General features: G+C 33.7%; 1 protein-coding gene across 1 annotated transcript; it reads left to right on the forward strand.

Annotated features, from left to right (window-relative positions):
• The first annotated feature begins 9,357 nt into the window (after positions 1 to 9,357).
• LOC128548493 (uncharacterized) lies at positions 9,358 to 16,447 on the forward strand. Its single transcript, XM_053523461.1, has 5 exons — positions 9,358 to 9,650; positions 10,391 to 10,654; positions 11,145 to 11,288; positions 14,329 to 14,561; positions 15,882 to 16,447. Exons 1-5 carry the CDS (start codon positions 9,548 to 9,550, stop codon positions 16,137 to 16,139), a joined length of 1,002 nt encoding a protein of 333 aa, XP_053379436.1. The 5' UTR covers positions 9,358 to 9,547; the 3' UTR covers positions 16,140 to 16,447.
• The last annotated feature ends 570 nt before the right edge of the window (positions 16,448 to 17,017 follow it).

Here is a 17,017-nt window from a genome sequence, read left to right on the forward strand (position 1 = left end):
CGTCCTGGGCAGGATCAGCATGTTGTAATCGATGTCGTCTATATTCTATAGTATCTTAAACGTTAAAACACAAACGATGTTTTATTGGTATCAAATAAGTATCTTAGCTTTCATAATATTTCTACTGTTATGATTTTATTTTAAGTTTAGTGTTCCATATCTTCTAAAACAAGTAGAATTGTGAATTGACATCGGTTGATTTTATCTTTTAAAGTTTTATTCCTCCGTCACAGTTCCACATGTTTGGACGTCCTCGACAATCAAACAATCAAATAGTCGGAACTGGAAAATCATTTACGGTCTCCGTGAGGAACAGGAAAATGGACATATCTTTAAGAGTTTGTCGCTGATGACCCTTATTTGGCTAGCATTATCAAATTAGCAGATTGTTTTAATAGTACAACATACTATATTTAGTACCAAACAAGCAAAGTCGATGAAATGGTAACCGCCGCCAAATGGGTGGCAAAGTAATATAATTGGCAAAAAGTTAAGAATGTTACTAAGAAGCAAATAATTTCATTACATTTAAACTTAAAACAATTACAGCACAATTAGGTACATGTAAGATATCTGGAACATGGGTGGTGACGGGTGTGTGCGTGCGTGTGTATGTTCGTATGAAGGTGGGTGGGAAATTTACAACTTCACATGTTGATAAATATTTATAGAAGGTTTGAAAAATTAAAAAAAAGAAATACGAGGTACGAACCTGAGCATAATAATATTGATTGAAAATTTAAAAAATGAAAACAAAATGTTCGGGGGGATGGGGTGCATGATTGATATGCTGGGGTGTGACTGGATGGAGAAGCGAGGCGGGGGAGGGTACAACTGTGCACGTTGGTAAATATTCATGTAAGGTTTAAGGTTTAAAAGAAACGAAAAAGTTTAAACCAAAAAGTTAAAAACAATTTTAGGGAGAGGCTAGGGGATGGGGGATGACCGGATGGGGGTATACAACTTCACATGTTGATAATTAATATTCATGGGAAACAATGAAAGAAATCTTATAAAAATTTACCAGTCGGTTTGTTTGTTATGTACAAATATGTGGATCTTTAAACAATTACAGCGCCACAACTCTAAACATGAATATTTTTTATCACATGTCATAAAAATACACTATTGACTTGCCTCAATTCTGTTTTAACTTTCCTTGTGTATAGTAAGACTATTTGCATTGTATCACGATTGTAAAAATATTTCATTTCTAAAATTTATTTTTATCGCTGTTATATTGCAATGTTCGTGGTGTTCAATTTATTGCTATTTTGATACCTGGATTTAATGGAGTAAGGTGTCCAATTAGCTTCCTGCTTTCCAGCTGGTAATGAATAACGAAATGTATTCCAATAGAAGTGTAAAAATACTAAAATAACTGCACAGCAAATATATGAAACTCGGTATTACACGGAGTTGCTGTAGAGACTTATGGAACACCTTACATACTGTCTATGTTATGGATGGATGGATACATACATACATACATACATACATGGATGTATGGATGTATGGATGGATCGGTAGATAGATAGATAGATAGATAGATAGATAGATAACAAAAGGTCACAATCCCATGAGTTAACATCTACAGCATATAATCATATACCATTGGAATAGAAATGTCAATGACGATGTATTATACAATTATACCCCCAGGAGAGCTATTGTAAAAATGTCTTCTTACGGTTGTAAGCGGACACTTTATAAATAGAACTGTCCTGTATTAACGCACTCTATCAGTTAACTACCTGCACGTGAAAATCGTGAACAAAGTCATAAACTGTGCCTGATGTAAGAATGTCCCTTTTCAAGGTGAATTAATTTTTGACTATCTTCTGTTGAAGGTATCAATAAGTTAGAATTGCAATGCAAATAAAGCTTTTTAAACAACACAAGAAAGAATTATTAATTTCAACTTATAAACAGAACGGCAATGATAGCTTTAGACCGCACTGCTATACCTTACAAATTAAAAATTAAGTGGTCCGCGCCATGTGAAAACTACGGTGTTCCGTTAAGGCCAGCGACTGCTCCCTATGAAGGCGAAGGTACGATTGTACGATGACGAAGCGCGACAGTACGATGACGCTAACACGACAGTCCGATGGTGGAGCGCGACAGTATGATGGTGACAATCTATCGTACTGTCGCGCTCTGCCATCGCATCTTCGTTCTTCACCATCGTACTGTTGCCGTCCTGTCAATCATGCGTAGAACTTATTTGTACGACGTATTACCGCCCGAGTGTATAAATAGTGTTAAAACACGGTTTGCTATATATTATTTCGATTCTAATATGCCCTTAACAATAGATAAGATGTAGTAGCGCTCTTTTTTGGTGGCAACAAAAACTTTGACGTCACCACACGTTAACGTGATGTCATTCTAGCGTAAACTTGTTTTAACAGTGTGTTGTTGGATTTAACGTCGCACCGACACATGCTAGGTCATATGGCGACTTTCCAGGTTTTTAATGGTGGAGGAAGACCACAGGTGCCCCTCCGTGCATTATTTCATCACGAGCGGGCACCTGGATAGAACCACCGACCTTCCGTAAGAAACAAGCATATTAGAATTACTAATAATCTTGTGTAACGTAAATTTATAAGAACATAACCGAACTTTATTGAAGGAACACAGATTACCAAACGATGAGTGAAAACGACTGTTTTCTAGACCTAATCAAATATTATTTATATTAGGCCCTAAATATTTTTAATTTCTCACGAGAAAAGTAAACAATTTGTTATTTGTTTATAAATAACACTCTGCCTGGTGATATTTGTTGGAGTATTGTGTTCAAGTTAGATACACAATGATTTAGCAAGGTAATCAATATTAACACGGAGCATGCAGTCATCGATCTTTAAAGAGCATTATGCCCTCAGTGGAGCTTAGTAACCATTCACTTTGTGAGCATAAATAGCTCACTTTACCTCTTGTGGCCTTTTTCCGTTTAACAGGCTGTTTTTAAAACATTAAGGCAAGTGTATTGCTAACAGATATTATAGACCCCTTTTACGAAGTCAAAGATTAAATTCACAACTAACCTCAATTAAACTGTTAAAACGTATTATTTATAAACAGATAAAATATATCGTACCTACATTACAAAATGACACATCCAGCAACGGAGCTCCGATGCCTCAATGTAACCAGTCAAGAATGGTACTAAGAGGTCTAGGATTTCGTCCTGTTCGTTCCTTTTACTCGTCAAAAAAGCGTCTGTCATTTTTAAGAACTTGTATATCATGTAGTGATGTATACCAATGTACAAACACATGTACAGCCATCCGTTTGAAATTTGAATGCACGAAAATTTCGGGTTCTACCACTAGTTGATACAATATATTTAGAAAGGCATTATTTAGAATTATTTAATGTTTATCTTTCGAAAAAATAATTCTATTCATTTATGTATTCATTCATTAATATATTCTGTATAATTATCGTCGTATAAGTCAGATACAGTTACTCGTTTTTCCTCCAGTTTTATCCTCGGCTTCGCCTCGGACAATATTGGTGTTCGTCGTAGCGAAACGGCTTCTTACGTCTGTAAGAGGACACTTTTGAAGAAAAACTCATACTGTATCTATTACATAAATAGATGATTGTACATATACACATAAACTCAGATTTATATTTTTACAATTTGACATATTTTTTAACAATTTTCTTGATAAGAAGCAGTTTTGTCAATTGAAAATTGTTATATCTACACAAGTGATACAATATAAATGTATTGGGTATTTGTCATAATTTTGAAATAATGTACTACAATATGATGAGGCATTTAGGCTAATAACATCATTTTTTTGATAAATGAAACAAATATTTAACATTTCATAATGTCTTAAACGTTGAAACACAAATTTGATTGTATTAGTAATTATCAAACAAGAATCGTAGAATTGACAATCTGTCTACCTTCATAATTGTATCTTAAAATTTAATGTTTCATACTTTAAAACAAGTAGAAGTATAGATAAACATCAATTTATTTAATGTTATAAGTGGCAATTCCTCGGATACAGCGCCACATGTCGGGACGTCATAAACACTAATGGACCTATCCCTCAGACTGCCTATAGATTATTTCAATTTGGCAAGCGTTATGAATTGAATCAATAGCAGATTGCTTTTATAGTCACATTTTGGTGCAAAATTAGTTAGATACACGTTTTGTAAAAACAGTTATATTTATTTCTAAAAAGGCAAAAGAATAAACCACTGTTGACGTTAAATGATAAAAGATATTAATGCGTATCTTTTATTATAATATATTAACATCTTTGCTAATCCTACAAAGGGCTTGAACGAAAATACTCATTTTATTTCAGGTCGTAAAACATCCAACATATTTAACATTTTACATTTCTTATATCTCATATAAAGCATGATGAGACCATTTGAGCCGCACCATGAGTAAACCAACATAATGCATTTGCAACCAGCATGGATCCAGACTGTTCGCTAACGGTTTTTGGGGGCAATGCCCCCAGATTTAACAAACCGTCTTTCAATTTTCTTGTCGAGCTTATGACCAAACTGACTACACACAGAAAACAAGTTCCAAAGTATTTACCAAACATAACTTTCATATTGCATTTTGCAATAATATTTTTGATCCAGATATGATTAAATAGATCTACACATTTTATATTAACAACAGTATGTGAGGAAAACTAAACTGCATTATAAATATAAATTATAATATCTTCTTAAGCGTAGGAATAATAAAGACGCTTGATTTGATCACGTGATCGATTCTGAAACCGACACTTGTTTTGATCATGTGACCTATTCTGAAATCCAATAACTAGTTTCAATACGCTCATAAAATGTGTTCATGATTCTGCATGAAAATAGCAACTACTAAGGAATTGCAACGCCACTGATAAGCCGATAGATTATTGATTTTTTCATCGCCTTGCCGATGTGTATTATGGAGAAACTTTATCAGTTTGCCGCGATCAGAACCTTTTATTATTGTCGGGTTTATCAGTAGGCGAATATATAAATATGCGGCAACATCCTATAGATCCCGATTCGCAATCTGTTAAAATATCTTTTCTGTGCAGGTGTTAGGATGTGTATTATGGAGAAACTTTGTCAGTTTGCGGCGATCAGTACCTTTTATTATTGTCGGGTTTATCAGTAGGCGAATCTATAAATATGCGGCAACATCCTATAGATCCCGATTCGCAATCTGTTAAAATATCTTTTCTGTGCAGGTGTTATTTCTAAAATATTATTTCAGAAAATACAGTGCTGAAATGAAATACTTTTCGCATGTCCAAGAAAATATTTTCAAGAGATATGTTATTTATAAAAATTAATACTATATAAAAAAAATAATAATAAAAAATAAAATAAGAAACAGTGTTTTACTTGAAATAGAATAGGTAGAAAAAATTAATTCGTCAGTTTGAATTTATGACTTATGTGGTTCGGGGGTGGGGAGGGGGGAATTAATTTGACAGTTTGATTTTTTTGTAATTATTATCTAATCTAATAATAGTGAGTAGATTTTTTCTCTCATTGTCCGAATTCGTTAAATCAACTATGAACAGATTACTTCTGTTTTACACCAACTATTAAGAACATTTTTAGCTTAAAGGCATATATATGTACTTGGTCGGACCGTCCTTATTCATGATTGTATATCATGTATAATTATATATTTTGATCTCGAAATCAGCTGTAAATCTTTAATCAAAATGTCTTGTCCACAGAAGTTGCAGAAAAATGAATTGAATTTCAAATACACAACAATTTAGTTACAAAAATGTAATACACAATTGCACGGTGCATATCCATATCGGCGGACTCTTTGCGAAATATGCTTTATCGGCGGTTTCTTGCGTCAGCACCGGCGACTCTTTGCTATAAACAGGTTGGCAGTTATAAAAAGTCAGATAAACACACCAAATTAATTAAGCTATAATGTTTCCAGATAGTCATTAGCCTAGAGCTTCTCTGTGCGTAATGCAGAGAGCCTGCCTGTGCATAAAAAAAAAAAAAAAAAAAAAAAAGAAAAAAAAAACTGATATGCAGAGAGACAGCCGGTGCCACGACAAAACCGAAAGTAAGTGGTTTTGAAAAATTCCATTTACATTTCGGCCTATTTATCTTTATTATTTGGAAGAATATTGATAAATGAATACAAATAGTGCGCTTGATATGTACGATTTCAAAGCAAAAACTGGTTAAAGACTGTACGAATTTCATCGAGTTGCGAGCAAAATCGCTGGTAATTAAAAAGTAAACACTATAAAACATAGAAAAGACAATCTTATGTTCCGTGCTCTACTTATTTTTGAGCAGCATACCTATGATCATGGATGGCAGTTCGATTTTTCGCCTCCCATACCAACCTGGGCACTGTTTATAGCAAAAATAGCCGGTGCCAACGCAAAGAAACCGCCGATATAGCAGGTTTCGCAGAGTGCGTCGATATGGATATGTACTGTGAATTGGAGAGAGCATCCTGAATATACATGCCATCAGTAGGGCAGGTTTGAATCCATGGAGATGTTGTCAAAAGTTATGGCATCAGAATATTGCGGGCATGCAGTAATTTCAGTAGCAACCACCACGCCACCGCAAATCAGGGGAGATATGTTTTTTACTTTTTCCTGAAATCCGACCTCACTATAGGGCCAATAAAAACTTGCATATTCTGGAAAAGTACAGCATTTCCCAAACTGAACATGTGCCCGATTCTTTAGTCTAAAGATCAGAACATTATATATATGACGTGTTTAATATATAATGTTAGGGAAATCCTTGAAAAAGGACCGAAGAAAAAATTCATTCCGAGATTTTTATATTAAAAAAACGCCATATACGCTGATCAAACTGGTATTTATCTGCAGGAAAATTATCGTTTATCGTAAAACGTGCGCTAAATACTGTTATAATTGCGTGTACATATACGTATTTCATCATTTTTCAGACCGAGTAATTTTTGCTATGGGAGGTAATCCACCATTCCGCGATGATAACTTGCCGCAAGTCCCCATTATATTTTGGCCTCATTTTCTTGATACTTATTCCTGCAGATGTACATTTATGTTATCAGTTTAATGTATTTCATCTATCTGAGGGTGCAAATGGTTTCTGATGGTGATATTCGAAGACAGAACCACCAGAAATCTTGTTCTTTTTCCAAGGGCGTTTCGTATCCTAATTTACTCGAACCTAACTGTATACGCCAGTTCGGTAGGTTCACTGATACGACGAATCACGGTTTTCATAGTGTTTAATGTATTTCTTATATTATGAAATGATAGTTTGAAATACAGGTGTATATTAAATAACCTAAAATTGAAACAGACAATGTTATTTTGATCAACAAACATAACAAACAATATGAATAATAATATCATCATATATCATGTATGTTTTTAAGAAAACAGTTACTGAATTTTAGCAATAGTTGGAATGGAAATAAGGTAGATCTGTAAAAAATATTTTTTACGGGTGTTTGTGTGTTAACTAATGACGACTCCTTATTAAAATGATGCTTATTTGTAACAAAACACATTCCTGACCTTTTTAATTGATAAGTATTGTACACATTAGAAAACATAGCCTAGATTTTTTCAATGTCAGTTCAAGGAAATCCTGTTCCTTTAAACTTTCACATATCGGAATATTTTGACTTTCTTTCCAAACTTTCATAAAGTGTTACAAAGTTTGCCTGTTTCTGTTAGACTGTGAAGAACACATGTTGTCAGGACATAGAGTGCAAACAGAAGTATTCAAGAAATTGAAATACATTGTATAGCTTTATCTTTTTCATTTTATCAAACCTGGCAATGAAAGGTTTTTGTTTGTCGATGAACAACTGCTATTGAACAAGTCTAGAATTTTTATCTTTACCTTTTGAACAAAATATAGAAGTGTATTGAACACAAAGTTAATAAATTTTATTGTTGTGCACTGTTAAAGTTGTGACCACTCCATTTCTTGCCACACACAAGTGCATTACATAATGCCTGCATGTACTTCCCTGACATGAATGGGTTACATAAAGTATTGAAACTGCAAAGCATTGCCCCCATCAGTCCTCTCGGTACTTTGATTCTAATTGCAATAGGGTTTGTAATCGAATAGTATGGATCCTGATGCGCAGGCTGGTCTGGATCCATGCTAGTCGCAAATGCACTGTGGGGGTTTCTCATGGTGCGGCTCATTTCTATTGGATGTTGTAACCACTGTAATCAATCAGTCTGTCCATCAGTGAGTCCACCGTCGGCGTTTAGCTTGTCTGTGGTGTTCTAAAAAAATCTCTGACTGGATTTCAATGAAAATTCAAATGAGTGATGTATGTGAAATCTAGTAGTGCATGTCGTCGGCATGTGCCGTTCGGAAAATTTCGAACATTTTTGCTGTATTTTGGCCCTCTAAAACACACTTTTGAGTAATATTTGTCCAGACTTTTTCTACTGCCTTATTTGTAGGATTTGGATGGAATTTGTGTCTTATTAATAAAATCTAACTTTGCACCATGCATAACATTCAGTATTGGTGTGAGTATATATTTTTGTGAAAAACGTTTTGGCCACAAATTACATTGTAGAAATGGTCGTGCGCGAGTTTCTCACCATTTTATATGTTATTTTAGCACCACTTTAGTGCTGTGGCCGCAAATCATGAAGTGGGTATTCGAAATTATTGTTTGAAGAGGATGTTTCTTTTTTAACGTTTTCTAATGCAAAACTAAGTGAATTGAAATAGTAAGAAAAATAAAGAAGCAAATCATTTATCAAATAAAGGTGAAGCGAATTTAAAAGGGAACAATCTTGACGTTATATTTATATTCTTTTTTCCATTATGTTATATTACATAATTATAAGAGTTTATATTGCAATGAGTAAAGGCCTTAAAACATTCTAACTACACATTATATAAACCAAGTCACTTAAATAAAAAAATCTTGAGTTCATTAAAAGCTATAGGCGTAGTACTGTTTCAGTCGGTGAGTTCCTCCCATGCAAGATGTTACATTTTACATTAAATGTCAACAGCGACAAATACAAGGATATATATATAGACCATAAAACAATGCAGCCAGCTGATTCATCCGCGCAAAGAAATTTACTAGTATCTGACTTGTTAGATAAAGCGATGCTGAAACTGAAAAATATATACATAAAGGTTTTCACACATATTCTCAGCTAAGTTCTGTATATATAATATTTTGTCCTAAAACGGAAAAAGCCTCGTACATAATTCTGTATTACTGACAACCAGAGGAGGGTTCGTTTTCGCAAGGAATGAGTGAGTTGTAAATGTATGTACTAGTTAACATTAATCAATATTTATCATGACATCCGTCAACGAAATTCATGTCGGTTTTATCATGTTTATTCTATATCCAAACATATATTGACCAGGCCATAGATAAGCGGTACTGTTAAGTAGAACATCCAAAGCATAATGGGATACGATATCAATATGTTTAATAAAGGTCAACATTACAGGATTTTCAGATAACGGGTTGGTTATGGTCGTTTAAATCTGAGGTTTTAAAATGGAGACTAAAGCTGTGAATTTTACGAAAATATTTTGGAATTATGTAAAATTACTAACAATTGGAATATTGTTGTTCACTTTTGTAGCTGCATCCGAAGAGTGTAAGATCATTATATTTTTTCGTTAATAGAAAGGCTTACTTTCTTCTCAAGTAATTTACATTTGAAGTCTTATTCAACAATAAAACAACACAGTTACCCAACAGAGAAAACAAAGTTATTACTAAGAGTGAGTTTGCGGTCCTGGAATGTTGTCCAAATATTTTTAATATCAGTTAATATTCCTGCCAAAAGAAAGTGAGTTTTAGAATAAATTCAATTATATATGTATATCTAATGAAAACAAAATTCTTGTAGGTGCATTAATATATCTTTAAAGTAACAAGAGGTTTTAGAATAAATTCAGTAAAAATCCCAGTTCATATTTCCTGCAGGTATATTAATATATGTTAAAGTTAAAAGGGAATGTAGTCTGTTTCCCGACTGATTGTGAGACGTAGAGAAGGGAAACAGTCAAAATCAAATCAAACATTTTAGTAACGCCCTTGTTTTTTGTGAAATGAAACCAAAAAAAATATTTATTGGGAAAAAATGGATTTTACTATGATTTGCGTGACTCAGGTCGCAAGCTTTGTAACACTGACGTGTTGTAATAATAACTTTGAACATGTTGAAAACAACAGGAAAGAATGATATTTTCTGATATCTTATTTTGAAGATTGATCGAAATGAGTCTCACACTTGGTTAAAAATACCTTTTTACTTGAATATTTCTAGGTAGATCTACTTTAAATTTAAGCCATAGTCAATATTTTGTTAAGGTTACTTTGAATTTGATTTAGATGACATGGAGCGCTACTGCAATCAAGAATTTAGCTTCATCACGAAGAGCAAAGACCAGATTAAGCTTGAACTAGCTGACAACTTGATCTATGATAGCATTGGTGACTATACATCTAACAGAAAAAGATACTGTCAGACTACTTTTGAGGCTTGGTACACACGTTACCCAAAATTCATGTTTTACTTTGAAGATCTAGACCTTGATTGTGATAAAGGCCATCTCGAATTCTACATCGGTCAGAACACTGGAATTAGAGTATCGGGTAAGTCAGGGGAATTTTCTTGATAGATGATGAGTGTTGTATGATCAATACACCTTTGTGGTTTTCTGTTCTCGGTTGGAAGATGTGTTTAACCTGACTGAATAAAGTCATCATCATCATCATCATCATCATCATTATCATTATTATTATTTTTACTACTACTATTATTTGCTGATGACTGACTACTGAAGCCATTGTTTTGTACCGTTCGAGCTTTACTTTCAATGAAGAAGGAAAAATATCAAATCTATATAACTCTTCCAGTCGGTTTTGAGTCTTAGTCTTTACCTATAAACACCTGACTTATAAATCTGTCTTAAAATCATTTATGCTGCTTTGATGTTGTTTGCTTTCTTTTAGTGTCTAGATGTTTGTACAAGTCTGCTTATATTTTTGTATTGTGTAAAATCTTTATAATTTTATCAGAATTTTACAGATGGTAAAGATACTTCAAGCAGTGATAAACTAGAACTTGATGCATCTGTTTTAGGCTTAGAGAGAGACGTTTGTGGAAAAGATAAACCACGTGGTGTATTTACAGTAGAAGAAAGGTATTTCCGAATAAAATACGTCCCAAAAAGAAGCCAATACATCAGTGATATCTTTTCCATTATCATCACAACTTATGAGGACAGTAAGTACACTCTTCACGTGACGACAACAGGCCAATTAGAAATTAGTATTTCCATTATCATTGCAGACCGTAAGTTTGCTTTTAACGTGACGTCAATTTAACAATTAGAAATAAGTAGGAGATAAGGCAAGTTCAATTAGCATCACAACGTATGTAACTAAGTAATTTGTCAGTTGTTACATCAACTGTTCCGTCTAAAACTAATATCCGTGCTGCACATAAGGTGTCTGTCTTGAAAGAAATGTACCTAATCACGCAGCTGACTAAATGAGAAATGCTTAGCAAATATATGAAACTCGTTATTAGACTGAGTTGTTGTAAAGACTTATGGAACACTTTACTTACCTTCTAGGTGATATGTATATGCAATCTACATAGATTAAGTATGTTTTGGATTACATCTATGCATTCAATAACTTTGGCACACACACAAGTATTTACTGATAAAGCGAATGTTTAAAGAAAAACCAATTAAACAAAGCTATCACCACACACGAATATGGAGCAACGTTATTATTTTTCTTGTGCAAACAAAATGGGAAAAAGTAGGTTATTGGGTAACAGCGTTCAGATAGCATACCTAATACACATACAACCAATTTATAATCACCGATGGTATCCCAGTAATATATTACCTTTGATCACACTTCACGTTATGATTTACACACATACAACCTATTCATAATCAATGGTCGTACGTATCCTAGTAATATGCCTTTCATTACACTAAACGTTCTGATTTACACACATACAACCTATTCATAATCACTGGTCGTACGTATCCTAGTAATATGCCTTTCATTACACTAAACGTTCTGATTTACACACATACAACCTATTCATAATCACTGGTCGTACGTATCCTAGTAATATGCCTTTCATTACACTAAACGTTCTGATTTACACACATACAACCTATTCATAATCACTGGTCGTACGTATCCTAGTAATATGCTACCTTTCATTACACTAAACGTTCTGATTTACACACATAAAACCTATTTATGATCACTGGTCGTATCCCAGTAATGAACTACATTTTTATCACACTTTACGTTCTCATTTATATTTCATCAGTTAAAAATTCAATTGATGATATCAATTGATGATATGAGCATTCTTCAAGTAACCCTGTGCGATCTTATGCACATTAAGTAGAAGACAAAAAAGACTTAAATACACTTAATGGAATGATAAACAGTTGCACACTCCTCAGTGTATTTGTTATGCTGGTAAATTCAATCATATTACTTACAGATCTTTAAATGTAAGCGTAAGCAGCTTGTAAAAGCGTGCAGACATGCTACATTATACTAAAACTATTCCTTCTTCAGTTCATCTTGAGGGCTCATTCTAATACTTAAGAGCATTCCTGTGATATGAAAAGACAATTAGTACAAAATGTCTTCTTACCAAATACAAAAAGTAATATTAAAGTGTTATATGACATATAAGCATGGGTTAGATTTTACGGATTATTGGCAAAAAAGAAAGTGTAATTGAAAACGTAAGCTAAATGAAATCGTTAAAATAATTAAGTAAAAATTTATTTATTTAGATGTTCAGATTTTATGATAAAGGACAAATATTTTTTATTGCTTTTGTATTAAACAATTCTTTCAAAGACTTAATGTCAAATATGCACAGTGTTGTGGAGCTATGCACAATGGGTTAAAAAGTGATGCTTGAAATTGATACACGTTCTGGTTGATCTTTCTTGTCAGAGAAAATAATCGAGCCACAGCATAATAAAACCAACATAATGCATTTGCTACCAGCATGGATCCAGACAAGCCTGCGCATCCACGCAGTCTAGTCAGGATACATGCTGTTTGCTAATGGTTTCTCTAATTGCAATAGGCTTTGAAAGCGAACAGCATTGATCCTGACCAGACTGCGCGGTCTGGATCCATGCAGATCGCACTATATTGATTTTCTAATGATGCGGCTCAATTATTTTGTCTAAGAGGCAATCGTCATAGAAAATACTTTGCTCAATAAACTTCGTGTGTAAAATCCTATTGTAGCTGAATGGCATAGCAAGGGAACAGATCTGTTTTCAGGTAGGAGTTTGTTTCTTATCACATACCTGATTCATTCTTATCTTCGAAAGAAATAAGATAAACCAGAATGTGTATCAACGTCAAGCACGACTTACTATTTACTATTAATGTGTACGTACATTCAGTTTGAAATTTGTATTCTATACTAGAAATTTCGAATTAGGTTACGGCAATCAAAAAAGGCTTTTATTGCTGTTAAATATTAGCATCTCTTTTTTCTAAAATGCCAACTTGACTTGTATTCCAACAAAATATGGTAGATTTCTTTTCATAGATAGAACATTAATCATAAGAAGTGTATTTTGAATGAAAAGATTGCCAATATTTTGGTTATGAATCAATCGAAAAACAATAAGGGAGTCGGAAAGGATGATAAACTATAGATTTCTTTTTTGCCCCGGCTGAAACTTGTAGGTCGGTTTGATGTCATTATACATTATATTTAAGTACTTCATGATTCGTTTTAGATTTTTAGAGGTCTTTTCAAATGGAAAATATGTATGAGATGTAAAGGTCCATAGTGGTGTATCTAAAATTTTATCGTCTTAAAATTTAAACCTGGAAATTCAGGATGAAAGTGGCCTGGCTCTCTTCTCAATACAATCAGCAAAGCTAACTGCCACATCTTTATATAACTCATTATACCATATGTCACGAAACGTGCTACTATATTTCTAAAATATTTCACAATATCACTGAGTAGTCACTTCCGATTAAGTGTAAACAGTTGTAAACATTGTACAGGCGAATATTGATATGTTATTATTCATACAAAAACAAATTCTTAAAATTATCTTCTTAACTCATGTGAAAACATTGGCTGGTCTAAATTTCCCTAGAAACAATGTACGGAAAAAAGAAATTGTTTGGTTGTTTTAATTGATAATACTTTTCCTCCTGAAATGGCAGTTCCTAAGAAAAATATCTTTTTTTTCGTCTAAAACTAAAAACATGTGACTAAAACAACCTTATTTCAGGTTCGTGTCCAAGCTATGCCTACAAATGTGCCAACTCACGATGCATAAACCAAGATCTCGCGTGCAATGGGTATGACTCATGCGGGGATGGTTCCGGTTGTTTCCTTAGCACGGCAGCTATAATCGGTATAGTAATAGGTGGTCTTGCTGGGTTAGCGTTGATTATCAGTGTGGTAATATGCTGTATTTGCGCCACAAGACGTAGAAGAGCCGCCACACAAGGAACGGTCCAGGTAAAGGTTTTCGTAAATAAAACAATAGTTGCACGTGTACGGCAAATTTGCTCTGCCAGATGTAAAACTAACATTTTTCAATGAGCAAAATGATTTATGACATAGAGTGTTCCAGCATAGATAAAGTAGTTTTCGTGGATTGTCTTTTTTATTATCACTGAAGGAAAATGGTCAATGCTGAAAGACAGGGGTGGTAGAAATAACTTTTCATACGTACGGAATGCTAAAAAGAAGTGTAGTTCCCTTTTCCTAATAGGTTTCTGTCCACTGTATAGCATCAGTTTTAATTAAAACTAACTGGTGGATATCAAATGTGGAACTTGTTTTAACTGTAAGTCGTGTGTTGAGGACGAAATACATGTTACGTTGAATAACATGCTTCTCACAGAAGTTGATTCGAAGCCTCGCTTTGGGTGTAAAAATCTTCATATGAGAAAGCAATCCATCTGCTTTACGAAAGGTCGGTGGTCCTATCTAGGCACCTGTCTATGGCTGAAGCATGCTTGGAAGGTCAGCATCGAAAGCTTAAAAAGACGCTGGTTGACTTAAACTGTGTCGCTGTGACGCCAAAACCAACACAAACTATATGTTTGAGTCACTATCGCCCTTGTACTTAAAGTCATCAAGGTTTGTTTTTGCAAAATTTACGAAATTCTGGTACATTGACTGATCATCTTTTTATGCTAAGTGCATAATGATTTTAATAAAAACTCAATCTTAATTTATATATATTACATCGAACATGTCCATGTAATTAGAGCCCTTAAATTGAAGAAAGTCTGTTGGTTTTGTATTTTATTCCTTTCTTCCAGAATAGTACAAAGAATGGCTTCTAAAATCTTTACTTACTTTAAAAAACGTATGACCTAATACTGACATGCAAATGGTAGACAACATAATATTTTTATTATGTAACATACTAGTACTGAGGTTACTGGCATTGTCATACAAATCAAGATACTAGTAAACAGTATACAAATGTAAGCCCAATGTCTAAAATTATCCTACGAAAAAACTTTTTCAGTGTTATGTTTTTTTCTTCAAATATATAACATTTCTTAAGTTATATCCCGTAAATTTTTCATTGAAAGCATGTATTAATATAGCTATACTTACTTATTCGCAACATTATATTCTTTTTGTTCTAATTCAGTTCTTCATGAGAGTTACCCAAGTGATTTGTATTTAATTCCGGTTTTCATGTCTTAAAGGTAAACACGTTTATTTCCATTCTAACAGTGTCACAATGCAAATGAAGCACTTTAACAGATTTATTCGCTATGATAGAAAAAATAATTCTGTAGTTGCTTGTATTTACAGACTACTGGGATGCCAGCAGTAGCATACTCAACTCATAACCAGCAAGTATACAGCCAGCCAATGTACGGGATTAACCAAGGATCACCTTACAACCCTAGCCAATCTCCATATCCTGTTGCAACAGCAACAAACATTGCGACCACTGCTTCAAGCCAACAAGGTTACAGCCAGCCAATGTATGGGGTTAACCAAGGGACAAACTATCCTACCAACCAGGGATATTATCCTGCCGTATCATCATATTCAGAAACAAAGTAGCGACAAACTAACGGGAGGAAATATTAGGCTCCTCCACTCTAATACAATGCAATTCTCGCAACATCTGAAAAATGCACCAGGTAGCCATATACAATCTAATGACCAATAGATGTACAACTATTAACAAATAGACTATATGATATACATGTTTGTTTATGCAAACATCTAACAAAAGAATTGATGTATATCATGTCTTAGGAAAGGTCACATAAACAGTAGTGTAATGATTTCTATCAGAGTTTTAAGTTAAAACATTAGTCAATAAATTATGAAATTAAACACAAAATTATATTAAAATTAAGTACATACGGTGGGTCGTTTTCAGTGTCGCTAATACTGTAAGTCTATTGTTTGTTAATATGCACTGTGTGTTTGTCCTGTGCAGTCTGTGTGAGTCCCTTCTTCAGGGGAAGCTGCAAATATTGCTGATTCCTATGGTTAAGATTAAATCCATAAAGGAATACCTAGTAATATTCTTATTCAACACTTGCATACTATTAAAATTTGTAAATTTTTGTAAGAAAATGCCATTTTTACCGACTATGTTCGATAAAAATACAGTGAAGGAACACATATGAATTCCCTAAAACACACGAATTTGGAATAATTCTTTAGACTGATTCATATTTCAAAGTTTGGGTTCAAGACAGCAAAAATAAAACACATGAAACATTATTAGATGCCTGCCGATTGCCGGGCATGACCATTTCAGAGAATATTGGCACAAGTGCCATGATGAATAACTGATACTATGCTATTATGTCTTGTTTTGCGCTTTAAACTTGCAAACCATCTTTTCATCGATTTTGTTACATGTACTGTTAAACAACTTAACAATTGTTCATAAACAAATTCCCATCATCAAATTCATATACAAC

The sequence above is a fragment of the Mercenaria mercenaria genome, chromosome 14, assembly GCF_021730395.1.
Source record: "Mercenaria mercenaria strain notata chromosome 14, MADL_Memer_1, whole genome shotgun sequence".
In the NCBI taxonomy this organism is placed as follows: Eukaryota; Metazoa; Mollusca; class Bivalvia; order Venerida; family Veneridae; genus Mercenaria; species Mercenaria mercenaria.

What these genes read in the sequence shown, in the direction of transcription:
- LOC128548493 (XM_053523461.1), top strand. Translation starts at nt 9,548, where the DNA reads ATGGAGACTAAAGCTGTGAATTTTACGAAAATATTTTGGAATTATGTA. An exon ending in CACTGGAATTAGAGTATCGG is followed by an intron (nt 10,655 to 11,144) that starts GTAAGTCAGGGG and finishes CATCTGTTTTAG; the next exon opens with GCTTAGAGAGAGACGTTTGT. An exon ending in CCACACAAGGAACGGTCCAG is followed by an intron (nt 14,562 to 15,881) that starts GTAAAGGTTTTC and finishes TTGTATTTACAG; the next exon opens with ACTACTGGGATGCCAGCAGT.